Here is an 18,528-nt window from a genome sequence, read left to right as displayed (position 1 = left end):
TTATAGCAGCAAAGGGGGGGGACCAACTCCATATTAATGCCCATGATTTTGGAATTAGATGTTTGATGAGCAGGTGTCCACATACTTTTGGTCATGTAGTGTAGTTTGAGGCAGAGAAATATAGAACATCACCTGTCTCTAACACCTAATGCGGTTCAGGGGTTCAGGTATCTGTGAGTCTTTGAAACTTCCCTGTGGGTTCTACAATCCTCCTAAATACAGCTAAGGCCCGTTGTCAAGGACTGTCTGTAATCGTGATACAACACACTGAGAAAACTGCAGCAGACAATCCAGATTTATACACACTCCATCTGGATAATAATCCCTCATGTAAAGGGAGATGAATAATAACCCCTAATGTAAAAGGATAATAACCCCTAATGTAAAGGGATAATAATGCCTAATGTAAAGGGAGAGGGATAATAACCCCTAATGTAAATGGATAATAACCCCTAATGTAAAGGGAGATTAATAATAACCCATAATGTAAAGGGAGATTAATAATAACCCATAAAGGGAGAGGGATAATAACCCCTAATGTAAAGGGATAATAACCCCTAATGTAAAGGGAGATTAATAATAACCCCTAATGTAAAGGGAGATTAATAATAACCCATAATGTAAAGGGAGAGGGATAATAACCCCTAATGTAAAGGCAGAGGGATAATAACCCCTAATGTAAAGGGATAATAACCCCTAATGTAAAAGGAGAGGGATAATAACCCCTAATGTAAAGGGATAATAACCCCTAATGTAAATGGAGAGGGATAATAACCCCTAATGTAAAGGGAGAGGGATAATAACCCTAATGTAAAGGGATAATAACCCCTAATGTAAAGGGAGAGGGATAATAACCCCTAATGTAATAGGATAATAACCCCTAATGTAAATGGAGAGGGATAATAAACCCTAATGTAAAGGGATAATAACCCCTAATGTAAAGGGATAATAACCCCTAATGTAAAGGGATAATAACCCCTAATGTAAAGGGAGAGGGATAATAACCCCTAATGTAAAGGGATAATAACCCCTAATGGAGAGGGATAATAACCCCTAATGTAAAGGGATAATAACCCCTAATGTAAAGGGATAATAACCCCTAATGTAAATGGAGAGGGATAATAACCCCTAATGTAAAGGGATAATAACCCCTAATGTAAAGGGAGAGGGATAATAACCCCTAATGTAAAGGGATAATAACCCCTAATGTAAATGGAGAGGGATAATAACCCCTAATGTAAAGGGATAATAACCCCTAATGTAAAGGGAGAGGGATAATAACCCCTAATATAATAGGATAATAACCTCTAATGTAAATGGAGAGGGATAATAACCCCTAAAGTAAAGGGATAATAACCCTTAATGTAAAGGGATAATAACCCCTAATGTAAATGGAGAGGGATAATAACCCCTAATGTAAAGGGATAATAACCCCTAATGTAAAGGGAGAGGGATAATAACCCCTAATGTAAAGGGAGAGGGATAATAACCCCTAAAGTAAAAAGAGAACCCCTAATGTAAATGGATAATAACCCCTCATGTAAAGGGATAATAACCCCTCATGTAAAGGGAGAGGGATAATAACCCCTAATGTAAAGGGAGAGGGACAATAACACCTAACGTAAAGGGATAATAACCCCTAATGTAAAGGGAGAGGGATAATAACCCCTAATGTAAAGGGATAATAACCCCTAATGTAAATGGAGAGGGATAATAACCCCTAATGTAAAGGGATAATAACCCCTAATGTAAAGGGAGAGGGATAATAACCCCTAATGTAATAGGATAATAACCCCTAATGTAAATGGAGAGGGATAATAACCCCTAATGTAAAGGGATAATAACCCCTAATGTAAAGGGAGAGGGATAATAACCCCTAATGTAAAGGATAGGGATAATAACCCCTAATGTAAAAAGAGAACCCCTAATGTAAATGGATAATAACCCCTCATGTAAAGGGATAATAACCCCTCATGTAAAGGGATAATAACCCCCAATGTAAAGGGAGAGGGATAATATCCCCTAATGTAAAAGGATAATAACCCCTAATGTAAAGGGAGAGGGATAATATCCCCTAATGTAAAGGGATAATAACCCCTAATGTAAAGGCAGAGGGATAATAACCCCTAATGTAAAGGGATAATAACCCCTAATGTAAAGGGAGAGGGATAATAACCCCTAATGTAAAGGGATAATAACCCCTAATGTAAAGGGAGAGGGATAATAACCCCTAATGTAAAGGGATAATAACCCCTAATGTAAAGGGATAATAACCCCTAATGTAAAGGGATAATAACCCATAATGTAAAGGGATAATAACCCCTAATGTAAAGGGAGAGGGATAATAACCCCTAATGTAAAGGGATAATAACCCCTAATGTAAAGGGAGAGGGATAATAACCCCTAATGTAAAGGGAGAGGGATAATAACCCCTAATGTAAAGGGAGAGGGTTAATAACCCCTAATGTAAAGGGAGAGGGATAATAACCCCTAATGTAAAAAGAGAACCCCTAATGTAAATGGATAATAACCCCTCATGTAAAGGGATAATAACCCCTCATGTAAAGGGATAATAACCCCCAATGTAAAGGGAGAGGGATAATATCCCCTAATGTAAAAGGATAATAACCCCTAATGTAAAGGGAGAGGGATAATATCCCCTAATGTAAAGGGATAATAACCCCTAATGTAAAGGCAGAGGGATAATAACCCCTAATGTAAAGGGATAATAACCCCTAATGTAAAGGGAGAGGGATAATAACCCCTAATGTAAAGGGATAATAACCCCTAATGTAAAGGGAGAGGGATAATAACCCCTAATGTAAAGGGATAATAACCCCTAATGTAAAGGGAGAGGGATAATAACCCCTAATGTAAAGGGAGAGGGATAATAACCCCTAATGTAAAGGGAGAGGGTTAATAACCCCTAATGTAAAGGGAGAGGGATAATAACCCCTAATGTAAAGGGAGAGGGTTAATAACCCCTAATGTAAAGGGAGAGTGATAATAACCCCTAATGTAAAGGGAGAGGACTCAGACTGCTTCTGAGTTTACTAGCCGGACATACAGTAACTACCCCGACAGACTCAGAATAGCTTCCTCTACCCCAAACCTTCAATTAGCAAAAGAAAGAAGGCTTTTCAACCAGGTAGGTTATTGTCAAACGTAATGCTTGTCTTCCCCCATGTTGTGGCAACACCTAGATTTGTGAATTGGCCTTTCTGTGGAGAGAGGACTGGGGGGATAATTTGGAGTGTTTGGGGAAGCAACCCCACCAGGAAAGAGAGTGTTTACGGTTCTTAATTGCTTTGGCAAGTGAAGAGAATTGCCTTTGGACGCACGTAAATTCAACTGCACCAGGTCAGTATTTAACAAGTTACATTTTCCCATCAGGCTACTACTGTCCGCATGACATTCCAGTAGTGACCAACGGGGTAGGATACCTGGAGGATCATGGGTAGTCATTTAACAAGGAAGGAATGCAATCTCTGTCACCTGGCAACCTGAAATGGAGCCCCACCAAAAATAGCCTGGCAACGCAGAATTCCTCAACAATGTACAGTCTGGAGTTGTGGCCCAGCGGCTCAATACTGTTCCTGGGCTGATCCTGACCAGATGCCTCCTGTGTGTGAACAATGTGGTCGGGACCATTTAGTCAAGGCTGGCTTTTTTGCATCTGCATTTAGACGCAAAAAAACCTTATCCTTTAATTGAAGTGGGTTTGACTCAAGACGCTTTGTTTTTGCAGCTTCACTGCAGCGCCCGGAACCCTTTTTTCTTTGCCCCTTTTGGGGCCTTGTTTCCGCCACAATATGGTGCAGGCCTTGTGGAAGCAATCCACTAAAAACAACAGGCAGGCCTGCACTTACCCATTTATTTTTTAACGCCACAAGAGAATGAATCGCTCCCTTGTTTAGCATTCTGAAAATGACCCAGGATCCTTTCTTGTTCTCAAACTAATTAGATTAGTTCAGTGGGGTTCAGGGTTATTGCAATAAGGTGCATGGGAACAAGGGGGAGATCACGGTGTAATCAGCCACCAGCGTTCAACCTTTCCTTCCTTAATGAGCAGGTTCACGCCACCCCTTCTACAACTCTAAGGCATTAAACACACTGAGAATCTCACTGCCGATAGACTGCCGATAGGTACTTATCACAGTTCCTTCTCTTGTTAGAACAAAAGTGCTACCTGCCGTGCACCTACCCGTTAGTGACGAACTTACCGATTGTACTTGTAGAATAGAGATGCTTGTCAGTGGCCAACAACTTGACTTTGAGCCAATCAGAGAGCACGAACGCCCACGTGGGGGAGCCAACAAAAAAAAAAGGAAAAAATATAAAAATGTTCTCCGTACATCTACGGATGAGCCGTTCACACTTCATATGCAATGTAGGCTATGGGATGGTTGCTAGCTAAGTGCACAGACAAAATGCACACAACACTGAATACTTCCTTCATGCTTGCTAACCACTGTAGCTAGTATTGACATTATAATTAAATCACCATGGATTATCTCGTTTCCATGAAACAGTTGCCTGTGTTAGCTGCTGAGTTAGTGCATTGTCCTTAGCTAGCTATGCTGTGCTAGCTAGCGAATATGCTAACATTAGCTAGCTAGCTAAACATTTGGCTATGGGCTGGCACTGGCAGTATGGGATAATGGATTTGAATTGAATTTTTTCTTTGTCATCTTGCTAGGTAGTTACAGTATCTAGCTGTGGCCATCTGGCGAGTAACAACAAGGGATTTCTACAAAATAGCAACATTAGCGCAGATAGCTTGGAATCTCTAAACCATAAGCAATATGCATTGATATGCATTGGCAAACAACTCTACTACCACCTTCTAATTAAAGGGTAACTCAACCCCAATTTCAGCCTTTGCCCAACCCCTTCAATCAACAAAAAAAAAATGCATTCAGGTGAGAAGTTGTGGGTGGGGGTAATTGCTCATAAATATTCATTGTGGGGGGAGGGTAAACGTAGTTGTACCTGATCCCAACACTTTCTCACTAAAGCGTACTTACCAGAAGTCCACTGGCACGCTCTGATAATAAAATGATGTGCATCGCGAGCAAATACAGCTCTGGACAGTTGACCCAGTAGTAAGATGATGAGTTCCTGACATCTATTGCCACTTGCAGTTTAAGTTCGAATCCCCCATGGGGTGCAAATATTTTTTCCTTTTTTATGTGGGCTCACATTTATTGCAGTACCGTGTTGGGAAAAAAAGTGCAATCATCACCTTGATCACCCAATTTAATCCAACCCGTATTGCAGTATTTACCCTGTAGCTATTTTTCCAATGGTCAATGTAACTCACAGATTGGTCTTGGGTTCTCTATAAAAACCTACAACTACTACCAGGGCGACCCCCCCCCCCTTCACAGCTATGCTTTCACTTTTCAGAATTAAAAGTGTGTGGGCACGGAATGAATATTGTAAATTAGAACTCACAACTATTGAACTATGAGCAAACTGTCTTAGCGAACTGCGCTACCAATCATTCATAGTGTTTGGGAAAAAATACAACGACTTGACATGACCACCATTGTCATCTATTTCTTGTTACGATGTAGCTACAAATATAAACATATTATCCTCATAGCCTACATGTTTTTTTCTTCTTCGTAAAAAGCACATAGAAACGGTAAGCAAAAACGTTGAATTTGGTCAGTAATCTAGTAAAGGAAACATCATGCAAAATATAATGGCACACTCCATTTACCAAGGCCATTGTCAAATAAGGCACGCTTTCACCTGCTTTCATAGTAAGCCTTGAGGTGGTACCACCCAGCACATCTAGAAGGGAGTGTATTTCATACCGGACCCCTCCCTTGAGATGACATAGCGGTACCTTCTCAAGGTGCCTCAACATCACGATTTCAAATGGTAGAGTTGAACCGCTACGGGCAAAAATAGTTCGATTTACTATTAAAATACCAAAATAGATAATTTTGCAACAAATCGTCAAAATGAAGACCAGAAGTTATGTGTTTCACTATAACTATGCCTAAAACATTTGGTTTTAGATGGAAAAAAACTATTATTTCATGAAAGTTACTCTTTAACAAGGCTGAGTGGCTGACGACTTCCAAGGTCTTTGCTGTGTGAACACAAAAGTGATTGACTGACCGACACTGTTCAGAGGTGCTAAGTATTGTTGGCAGGCAAGTGTTTGACAATCATACAGATGTATCTGAGCTTTAATGGCACTTTTCTTTCAGAAGACATCATTTCAACTACAACCACATGCGGGGTACAAGTCAGTGTTCTTGCTGCGGTTCATAATTGCTTCACTTGGTGATGTTGGATAACGCTGCGAAGTGACAGAGAGACAAAGATGGCCGCCCAGAGTTTCAATTCTACTCAGCAGTCAAAGAGACAATCATCTTGCTCTGAATAATGAAAATAATATTTCCCAATTACTACATGTTCCAAGTTACACAGGTGTGATTTCCATCGTGTTCTGTGACATATGGAGAAAATTCTGTGTGGTATGAAGCGGTCAAAAATACTTTAAGCCTCGAACCAAGAACAATGGACATCCAAAGCTCAGCTGCCTTACATTGTGTAGAAAAAAATACTATACCTGACTAGAATTTAAGGGGTTTAAAAAATGCACAAATGTTACATGAGGGAAAAATGGCCTGAAATGGGACCATGTACTTTAGGTTGAAGAAAACGCTGAGGACACGAGAGAGCTACAGTACTTGGCTGAGATGCCATAGAGTAGCAACAGCAGAACCACCCAACGAGAAATATTTATCCAGACACCGGAAAACCGTGAAAACTGTTCTCGTCTTTAGACTTTTAAATAAGCCTTATAGGCACAGCGCGTCCTTCAAAACACATATACTGTATCGCTGGGGCTTGTTCCTACAGACACACTGTGCTGACGACTTACCTTATCTTTCTAATATTCACAAGGATTACACAAATCAAGGCTGCATTTAATGAGCCTAGTACTTCTGATGCTTAACTCCCCCCCCAAATCTGCTATCCTTCAGAAAAAGGGCCCAAAAAAATACGGCAACAGCTAATTTCTCAAGTTGAGGCCATATCATGGTTTAAAGCTTTATGTGAAGCGTTTGTTTGTGTGATGTAGTCTGAGTTCAAAATAGGCCAGAATGAAACTCACTGGTAACCACTCCAACTACAGTGGTTAAGGCGTGTTGTAGCGTATTCACGTTATTGGTCCGCTAAAATCGCCTGTGTTCTAAAACATCAGTCAGTATTCCTGTAATTAATATAACATTAATATCATAGAATGATTACTAAAACATATCACTATGCAACAAGCCTCCGCTCAGACATCTATCCGGATGATGACTTCCTACTCAGTAATCTGAATCAGCTCAGATAATATGTCAAAAGAATCCACTAACCACCTGACCCATACCTGATGTCCCACATACAGGACACGTACTTTAGACTAACATCTAGATGCAAGCCAATCACTTTTTATAAACATATACCAAGGTAAAAGTAGGATGGGGTAAATAATATAAAATTAAGTATTCAAAACAATCTGTGTTGTCTTCTTTGGGCCTATGTTTTCAATGGCTGAGCTGATCAAGAGAATAATACTCGAAACACGTGGATCAAATGAATGCACGTTTCATTGGTTGTTAATAATAGCTCAGCTGTCTCTACGAAACACACTCCTTACCTCTTAGAACCAACTGAAAGCTTTAAGCTAAGCCCATTATAACACAGAGGTAATGTTGTTTCTCAAGTACAAGACACATTTTCTGTTTTGAGTAGTCTGGATGGAAAAGATAGCATATATGAAACATTATACAAATCTGCTGAAATCACAAGACAGTCAGGAGAAAACCGTACGTTTCTGCAGCGTTAACAAAGAAAATATCTAGCAATAACTGTTCATTATCACGTTTAATATTCGGATCTGGCTGGAGAGAGAATTTTCAACTATGGCACACATTTTGAGATACGTCATTTAAGGTCACCCACTGTTAAGAAGTCCAAACCGCCAACTATGTGGACACTTTCCAAACAATGAGATTATTGGATTTCTTATTGGCTCATTGCTTTTCAGTGCAATAGTGCAATGCACAGGAAAGAACATAACACTTGTACTGACGTTGAGGATTTAGAAAGGAACAGCCTAAATGACTGAGTCCTTGCGACAAAAAACAAAGACTGCAATTATTGAATAATTACCATCAATGTTGAATACATTGTGGTATCCTTATCAAGAGCGATAATGCGCCACTCGACGGCAATGCGAGCATTGACAAAAGACAGGCATAAATGAGGACACATTGTTTAATGCGAGGCAAATTGAGCAGTTAAGAAAAATGACAGGTGTTGGGTCACATCTAATTAGACTAATCTATCTTCATAATTAATTATTCCTCAGCAGTTCATGGCAAAGGCAAAACAGCACTCCTGTTGCATCTGTCAATAACATGCAATATTATTATAGGCTATACAGGCTATGTACTGCCAGTAACTTACTCCCACCTACCCTGCAAAATAACCTGAAACTTTGTTTCTCAGTATGTGAAATTAACTTCAGGTACGAGTCCTGTTACATCTGTCAATAACATGAAATACTGTTACCTCTATGTACTGCCAGTAACTCTGTCCTACCTACCCTACAAAATCACCTGAAACGTTGTGTCTCAGTATGAATAAACGTTAAGTATGAGTAAGCTACAACAACACTGTCGAAACCTACTTTATAAAGACAACCTCTTGGAACGTTTTGTAAAGGATGAGATCGTGAAGATAGAGACAATAAAACTGTCAGTTGACCCATATAGACAAGAGCAGAGTGAACGGAGAAAGTACCATAAGCATGTGTGTGGTCCAGGGGGCGGGAACCGCGGCAGTCAAAACATTAAGTCAATATAGACAACATTCCACATAATAAGCTCTACAAATACAGATGGTACTGCCTTCAATACCAGATCAAAACGCTGGAATATTCCACAGCTAAGAACATAAAACTGCTAAAAACGATAGAGCCGAACAAAACAACTCCACAACAACGAGGATCAAGCTACAGCTCAATAAAATATATTTTGAGAACCCCGCCTGTGACTCGTTTTTTTCGAAAAGATTCAAATAAAGCATCACAATCCTTAATAACTTTGGGCCTATTCACTTTGGGTTTCGGCTGACTTGCCACGATTTCAAGTTCACGTGAAAAGAAACAACATTCATTTTTTCCAAGCCTAATCTGTGTATTTTGAGGCCTACAACAATAGAGAACATACCTCTGCTGAGCATTGGGTTAGCGCATTATCAGCACAGATTCCACAGGGAGAGAGATATCAGACTAGGAACAACATCCAGAGTCCTTGGCCTGGTTCTTGACTGAGGTATCCTTTATTCCACGTCCATGATGGAGATGACTTTATTCCATTGTCTTTTCTTTGGTCTTGTTGTTGTTGTTGTTGTTGGCAGGGTCTTTCCCAAGTTTCTAAAAGTTGTCCCTCTTCTTCCACTTGTGTCTTCAGAGGTCACAGGTCATAGCAGTCCTGGATTCCAGTGCAGCACACGTCACAACGCTTCTCTCTCTGCAATCCGTTCAAAACAAAGCAAAACACACGTAAAAATCAAGGAAGCACAAAGAAAGTGAAATCAACACAATATATTATTTAAAGCCTACATGTACCTTAAAACGTATCCCACAAATACACATCAAACATGCAAGTAGACCTCAAAAGTTATCTCAAAACAATAGCTTGGAAACTGGAATGAGTTAAAAAGCTATAAAAAGTCATCAAACGTATGAAGGCCGTACTGACCGACATTTTGCCTTCCATGTGATTTCGAGAGAGAGAGAACAATGATCAGTAAAAACACAATTAACAATGCGGTCATTACAAATCAGAGTCAATCCTGTGTTGTGTAAGCAGCAAACAGCAGGCATCATCAAACTGCCAGTCTGTCGGCCTCATGAATGAATAGGAGCTCTAACGGTACGACAGGCCCTCTGGCAAACCAAATTGGAAACAGGAAAACAAACATTCTCGAGGAACACTATTTTCTCCCCCTCTTCTCGACGACTCATCCTGTCTAACCTGTCTGAGACAATATAATGGCTTATGCCGTGCCCACTACAGTAGAACACACAGAGGGGACCACTAAACCACAATGAGAGAAGAAGGAAAAACATAACACACCCTGATAAGACAGACGCTAAGAAACGAACTAACACATCATGAACACAGAGGATAAACTGACTCATCAGAGTTCCAGATAGGGGAGGAGAGGAGAGGAGAGGAGAGGAGAGGAGAGGAGAGCTCCTAATCAATAGGTAAATATTAATAATAATATGCCATTTAGCAGACGCTTTTATCCAAAGCGACTTACAGTCATGTGCGCATACATTTTTACATATGGGTGGTCCCGGGGATCGAACCCACTACCCTGGCGTTACAAGTGCCATGCTCTACCAATTGAGCTACAGAGGATGTATATCTGTGTCTGGGTTATGGGTAGGGAATTTCTACGCTGGCTAGCCCAAAGTGCATTATGGAAATCCTAAAATAAAACACAAACAAACACAATTTCTAAGTCTGGTGTAGAAAAGAGGTGAGGGTCCTTGTGTGATTGAGACAAATAAAGGGAAATTCCTGATCTAAACCTACAATAAACGTCTACCAGACACAGACAGCAGGTCTGGAAATGTAGACCTCTTTATCCCTAATATAAAACAGAAAGTGTCTAGGCCCACATCACTACACCTTCCCAAACCACACCTCAATCCACTGCTGCATACAGAGCTTAGTACAAGCCACCCCCATCCATATGACTGGAGGAGGCACATTGAGCAGCTTTTCCATTGGGGAAATTACCTATAGGCTATCTGTAGTTAAAATTCTGACTTGCGTTAACAGGTGAACACATCACAGAGCCCAATTAGCCTCAAGAACAAGGCCTACTTTCTAGCCCTTTCAGAGCCTGTTATTCAGAATATATGGGGGGAAAAAATCTGTTAAATGCAACAGTTGTGTGAAATACATGAACTGTTACAGGTCTTGGATCAGCAACTGACAGTGGGAAGGGCTTAAAAAAAAAAAAGTGTGTATATATATATATATATATATATATATATATATATATATATATATATATATATATATATATATATATATATATATAAAGTAGCTGTATCAACAACTATTGTATGCTACTCTAACCCTGGGCCCATTTTCCCACAAATCTGGAAAACAAAATATACTGAACAAAAATATAAACGCAACATGTAAAGTGTTGGTCCCATGTCTCATTAGCTGAAATAAAAGATCCCAGAAATGTTTCATATGCACAGAAAGCTTATTCTTCTCAAATTTTGTGCACAAATTTGTTTACATCCCTGTTAGTGAGCCTTACTCCTTTGCCAAGATAATCCACACAACACAATGCCACAGATGCAATTGGCATGCTGACTGCAGGAATGTCCACCAGAGCTGTTGCCAGAGAATTTAATGTTCATTTCTCTACCATAAGCCGCCCTCCAACGTCGTTTTCTAGAATTTGGCAGTGCGTCCAACCAGCCTGCAGACCACATGTATGGTGTCGTGTGGGCGAGCGGTTTGCTGATGTCAATGTTGTGAACAGAGTGCCCCATGGTGGCGGTGGGGTTATGGTATGGGCAGGCATAAGCTACGGACAACGAACACAATTGCATTTTATCAATGGCAATTTGAATGCACAGAGATACCGTGACGAGATACTGACGCCCATTGTCGTGCCATTCATCCGCCGACATCACCTCATGTTTCAGCATGATAATCGCAAGGATCTGTACACAATTCCTGGAAGCTGAAAATGTCCCAGTTCTACCATGGCCTGCATACTCACCAGACATGTCACCCATTGAACATGTTTGGGATGCTCTGGATCAAGGTGTACGACAGCGTGTTCCAGTTCCCGCCAATATCCAGCAACTTCGCTCATCCATTGAAGAGGAGTGGGACAACATTCCACATGCCACAATCAACAGCCTGATCAACTCTATTTGAAGGAGATGTGTCGCGCTGCATGAGACAAATGTTGGTCACACCAGATACTGACTGGTTTTCTGATCCACGCCTCAACCTTTTTGTTTAAGGTATGTGTGACCAATAGATGCATATTTTTATTCCCAGTCATGCGAAATCCATAGATTAGAGCCTAATGAACGTATTTCAATTGACTATTTCCTTATATGAACTGTAACTCAGTAAAATCTTTGAAATTGTTCCATGTTGCGTTTATATTTTTGTTCAGTATATTTGCTTGCCAGGGTGAATCTAAGGTGTTATTACAAGTGTTTAAGGCTACCAATTACTGCTGTCTGTCCTCTCAAAGTAAACGTAAGAATTATGTCAGATGGTTAAAGAAAATCGAAAGTTTCCTGCCTCTCCTTGTTGCATGTATCAAACCACCAGGAAGGTGTCTAGCCACTTGCAAAAGCATTCAACTGAATATTTAAAGAGACAGTAGACCAGTGTGTTCCATAGAGCGCTTTATGTTTTAAAAGCAAAAACAACATTCAAAGTGAGAAAATATATGTGAGCAGGCCTTTATTTGTGTCTATTTAAGTACATCATATATCAGGGGGGTTTCCTAGACAACGGTCAGAAATGACTATACAGATGTTATACAGTATGTCTAAGGCTGATTTTCGTTTTTCAATATGTTTTCACTGAGATACAACCGCCTCCAGAAAAATACACAACTTTGCTGAATGGCAATGAAGGGTGCCTGAGTCGACAAAACAAATATAAGTCTTCATCAATAAATGTATCACAATTTTACCTAATTTCTGTAATAGCCTACGTCTCAAATTACATTAGGATCTTCGATGTCTACAATTTTTCAGGGAGCCATAGATGTGTTTAATCTGCTCTCATGTCCTTTAGGATTTAAGACATTGGCAGTTTTTATATTACACATAACTTTTTTTTATTTCATGAGGCTTCAAAAGATGTACCTTTTCATTAATAACACATTATTCAGCAGCACCTACATTTGGAATGTGGTACAAAGAGACACTGCAAAGTGAGAGGCTGGCCTCACAGCGATTCTGGAAAAAAATCACCCTAGAAGAAGTTGTGCAAACTCTAAAGCCATGTATATCAAATGCAAACCCCCCCCCCCCCCCCCCCCCGTTGCTGCTTTATCCTAACGACGAGACCCAAATTCATCTGTCAGCCATAAAGCTCCTACCTATACAGAGCTGATCTACTGCAGCCCAACTTTTAAAAAACTCACAGATTGGAAACTATTTACATTTCAAATATACCTTACCACAATTCAGCAGTCACTTCAAACAGCTCTTATCAAACTAAACCATTTGGATATTTTCTATCACTTTTGAAAGAAGCCCTCCCTGTATATAGCATAGTAAAGACTACAGAATACTGATGTTAAGTCTTTTTTATTTTCCATAATCCTCTAAATTACTAAAAAGCTAAACTAAAATTGTCTAAGAAAATGAGGCTAAAGAGAGGCTGCTCATATCGATGGATTATTGTGACAAAACATACGTACAGTGTCAACCTAATTAAGGATTTGCGAAGTGCTTCATGTATCAATCAGATTCAGTAGTACGTACAAGGCTACAGTGAGGACAAAGTTGACTTTGAGAAGTGGATTTTTGCGGGCCAGATGTTTTGATGTATATTATGTATAACAATTACAATTTATGCATGTGTGTGTTGTCACTATTAAGTTGTTATGAATATGCACGACATAAATAATTGGTGTAGAGACATACAGGTAGCCAATACAATAACTATCCTATTGTTATACATTGTTGAGACTATGTTTTAACTTAACCTCTCTACCCTCTTCGAATGATGGAAAGCTTTGATTTGCTTTGGCCACGTCATTAAAAAACTTTCACTGACAAAAGGGCTTTTGTAGACAGAAGCAGTGACATTTCCTGACACATGTTGCCATGTAGGCTGGTTGGTTGGTTTCACAGTTTACAGGAAAGAGTACGAAGCATCTACTGGAACCAACATGGGAATGTTGTGTAATGTTAAAAAAAATATATACATTTCGTCATAACAATGTAACTACAAACCAAGTTTAGGTGAAGCTGAAAAGCTGGTGATTTCGAGTTGTGCTCAGATAAAATACATTTATATATATTTCTTACCAACTGAAAAATAGTACGTTTAGATAGACAGAAACATTGTCTAAAAGTAAAATGTTATGCTTTGAAAAAGTCCAGACCTTTAGGAGGTTATTTGCTACAGTGTCCATGGTTACAATGTAACTATCAAGTTTATACACACACTGAGAGTATGGTGTAACTGTTTTGCACAACTAGTAAGAAAGTTTTACATGCCTCTGAAAGCAGCACTTTGCCCCAACAGCAGAGTAGCAAACCAAACTACCTCACCTCCTCACTAAACCAATGAAGCAGGTATCACAATGGTAGAAATATATTATCTTTATAACACTTTATCATAACATTATGAAAAGCTAAGTTAAGTTTCTGCAAAGTGAGCTGCTTCATCACGATGCCCAGTCATGCTAGTCTAAACTTTCTGAGTTCCACAGACACGCACACACATTGCACCTCAGTGTCATCTCCTTTGAGATATAGCCTAATCCCCTCCACATGGATAAGAAGATGGAAATTACTCACTTTTCCAAGTGGCCTGCTATACTGACATTTTAATAATGAACCAGTGATCAGTCATTGATAAAGTTCCCAGCACTTTGTTACACTTGTTTGTAACAAAATCACAACACGACTTGAACATTCTAACAACCAAAACTTCGACCGCATACGAATACAATGTGGAAAGTTTAGAAAATAGGTTACTGGTGAAATATCTTTAATTTGCATTTTAACTAACCTAACTGTGCCTCATTCATTGTAGTTAGTTGAAATATTCTCCAGACCCAAGTGTGTTGCCATGCCTACGCGTTTTCTTATCTTTGAGGAACATCACAGTTACGGAAAGTTTTATAAATTGAGTGGAAAACGTTGTTCAGTTCTCGACATTAATCATTAAACTTCAACAATACACTTCGAAATAAATACAACGTTTCAGAAACCCAATAAATTAGGCTACATTGTAACTTAATATAACCTCTACCATGCGCTCTCTTTACGAACAATGAAAACAGAAACACACGATGCGCCAAATAAAATCATCGTCTTATTAGTGTGTGTGTGTGTGTGTGTGTGTGTGCAGGCGTAAAATTAGATTGTCACAGATATTCTCAAAACCATAGCTCTATTCTGTCCCCAACACCTATCTAGAATGCGTCGCGCTTTTACAATAATTAAACGAATGCTACAACACCCTGAAATCAAAGTATTAAATGAGATGGCAAGGAAAAAGTAAGCCACAAACCTACTGGAACTCATGTTATTCTTCCTTCTCAATACGTGACCCCCTCTGCTTCTAGCAAGTAGCCAATTTCAATTTCTCATGCGTTTGACCCAACAAAACCTAAATGCCATGTGAAATCCGAGAAGCACTGCTGTTTTTTCACAGCAAAGTAGCTCACAACCGATTCATGAAATCCCTTAGCTCTTACATAACATTCGCAAAAAGCGATCAGCATTCTGGTACTACTGTAGATTCACATCTAATTGCTCGCTTCCGTACTACTAACGTGCATTGATTCGCTTTGTCCTTACCTGTTGATTAAATTGCAATAGTCTTTGCAGTCTGAAAGATGGTGGAGCTTTGGCGTAAGCCATAAACCGTCTTTGTGTTGTTTGTTTGTAGATCTCGGGGTAGGCTATTATTATTTTTTTGTTAGAGGGGATATAAGATTTCGAATCTCGCCTGTGCACGTGGAATCAGGGTGACTGTGTATAATATTTAAAACGCCTGAGTCTGGATGGAAAAGGAGGGTTAGTTTGCAGTGATCTCAGTTCTTTATCAGAAATGTTATCGCTTGACAGGACCTCAGACTCCAAGCATTACGTCAGTTTGAAGACACCAACACTATTAATATCAAGAAGCCTTTGCGGAGGAAAGCGCCACCCCAGACGGCTCGTTCTTAAAGGGACAGGAGCATCCCTGCTCTTCACTCCCCAGCACCAAGCCATAACGCAATGATAACAAGTGAACACTTTATCCAGTTTATCTTAAATGATCTAATATTCATCATATACGATTCCTATAATTGTATGTGTTTGGCTTATTGTTGGCTTAGTGTGAATCTAAGTATGTTACAGATAATAAGGAAACTGATGGCAATCTGTCAATCTTATTTTATCCAGTGTCTAATACAAAATATGGTATGTTCATTAGACCTGGCTATTTCTGAGTTATGGTATGGGTATACTATATGGGTATACTATATTGGTATACTATATTGGTATACTATATTGGTATACTATATGGGTATACTATATGGGTATACTATATTGGTATACTATATGGGTATACTATATTGGTATACTATATGGGTATACTATATGGGTATACTATATGGGTATACTATATTGGTATACTATATTGGTATACTATATGGGTATACTATATGGGTATACTATATGGGTATACTATATGGGTATACTATATTGGTATACTATATGGGTATACTATATTGGTATACTATATGGGTATACTATATTGGTATACTATATTGGTATACTATATGGGTATACTATATTGGTATACTATATGGGTATACTATATTGGTATACTATATGGGTATACTATATTGGTATACTATATGGGTATACTATATTGGTATACTATATGGGTATACTATATTGGTATACTATATGGGTATACTATATTGGTATACTATATGGGTATACTATATGGGTATACTATATGGGTATACTATATGGGTATACTATATTGGTATACTATATGGGTATACTATATTGGTATACTATATGGGTATACTATATTGGTATACTATATGGGTATACTATATGGGTATACTATATTGTTATGACATAAAGTTCCAAAACTTTACTCTGCGATGATAGACATGTTTTCTTTAGTCGAAAAATCATCACAGTTCCAACAAACCACAATATTGTGGTTATTCAGATTTCCAAGACCAAGTGTAGATTATATCATTATTTGCAGACTGAAATGAAGATTTAGGCCTATACACCATGATAACCCACTTTAATTGATCCTATAATCTCACAATGGCCTTATTGATTAGGTTGTGCTGAGTTACTCTATTCTTTTAAGTTCTCAAATCAAATCAAATGTTATTTGTCACAAGCGCCGAATTCAACAGGTGTAGACCTCAACCAAAAATGCAGCTCAAGAAATAGAGTTAAGAAAGTATTTACTAAATAACCTAAAGTAAAAAATAAAACAAAAAGTAACACAATAAAATAACAATACAGAGGCTATATACAGGGGGTACCGGTACCGAGTCAATGTGCTGGGGTACAGGTTAGTCGAGGTAATTTGTACATGTAGGTAGGGGTAAAGTGACTATACATAGATAATAAACAGCGAGTAGCAGCAGTGTAAAAACAAAGGGTTCTATATTCTAGAAGGCTTATAGGCTGCTCTGTATTGCACCCTCTATAACCTCTATACTCATAATGTTAACACTACTAGAAGTGAAGAGTTTATATTCGAAGGGTTTACAGGGATAAAAAATATATGACTTTGTCTTCAAAGAAAAAGTGGCTCTTACGTGCTGTGGGTTAAGCCTCTACATGCACACAACACGCCACACTTGAAATAAATATAAATACTATTATAAGACGGGGAGTTCGAGCCCCGGATGCTGATTGTCTGAAAGCTGTGGTATATGAGACAATATACCACGGGCATGACGCAAAACTACTTGTTTACTTTTCTAATACCATTGTTAACCTGTTAATAATAGCAATAAGGCACCTCAGGGGTTTGTGGTATATTACCAATATATCATGGCTAAGGGCTGTATCCAGGCACTCTGCGTTACGTCATGCGTAAGAACAGCCCTTAGCTGTGGTTTATTGGCCATATACCACACCCGTCGGGCCTTATTGCTTAAATATACCCCCTCTTATTGCCTCTTCATTAAAACCACATGATCAATCTGATTTGTTCCAGTGGACAGGGTTTCCACATCCCCTCAACAGCCTGACGTTTAGCATCTCTAGCAGGGTTTCCACATCCCCTCAACAGCCTGACGTTTAGCATCTCTAGCAGGGTTTGAGTGTACACTTACAAACATGTCACAGAAGACAAAACTGGGGCTGCATGAACTGTTGAAAATAACAATTATGCCACAGACAGACATTTGAGGAGCACAGTGCGGGAATCCCCCCAGGAGATTATGAATGATAGCAAAGTAACCCATAAGGGTAATTCAAATCCATGAAACGTAATATTCAGTGGGGAACTTACTGCAGTTGTACATTATATTTCTGAACTAAAGCCCATTAGGAGATAAAGGCATGCATAAAGTGTGACGGGAGATGTGAAAAAGTCTACACGTTGTCTAAAAGTTTACTGCAGCTGTGAAATGTATATTAATACCCTTTTCCTCTCAGTGACAAACATAAAATAACACATTTGATAATAAATGTTATAGATGATGTCATTTTGACAT

General features: G+C 39.0%; 2 protein-coding genes across 3 annotated transcripts in view; one reads left to right on the top strand and one right to left on the bottom strand.

The window, feature by feature from the left end:
- Nucleotides 1–15,578, bottom strand: part of LOC311114621 (zinc finger transcription factor Trps1-like) — a gene marked incomplete at its 3' end in the record, with an annotated part of 56,188 nt that extends 40,610 nt beyond the window's left edge. The window contains exons 1-2 of the mRNA XM_084157215.1: nucleotides 15,349–15,578; nucleotides 9,249–9,551 (exon numbers count right to left, since the gene is read on the bottom strand). Of these exons, the coding sequence (XP_084013341.1) occupies nucleotides 9,249–9,261 (13 nt within the window). The 5' untranslated portion in view covers nucleotides 9,262–9,551; nucleotides 15,349–15,578. The remainder of the gene's footprint in view (nucleotides 1–9,248; nucleotides 9,552–15,348) is intronic.
- Nucleotides 1–18,528, top strand: part of LOC311125099 (focal adhesion kinase 1-like) — a gene marked incomplete at its 5' end in the record, with an annotated part of 1,344,976 nt that overhangs the window by 330,686 nt on the left and 995,762 nt on the right. The gene's annotated exons all lie outside the window — the stretch shown is intronic.

This window comes from Coregonus lavaretus (genome assembly GCF_964263955.1).
Source record: "Coregonus lavaretus genome assembly, chromosome: 3".
In the NCBI taxonomy this organism is placed as follows: Eukaryota; Metazoa; Chordata; class Actinopteri; order Salmoniformes; family Salmonidae; genus Coregonus; species Coregonus lavaretus.
The sequence above is the reverse complement of the archived record's forward strand: the minus strand, read 5'-3'. Positions and strand labels throughout refer to the sequence as shown.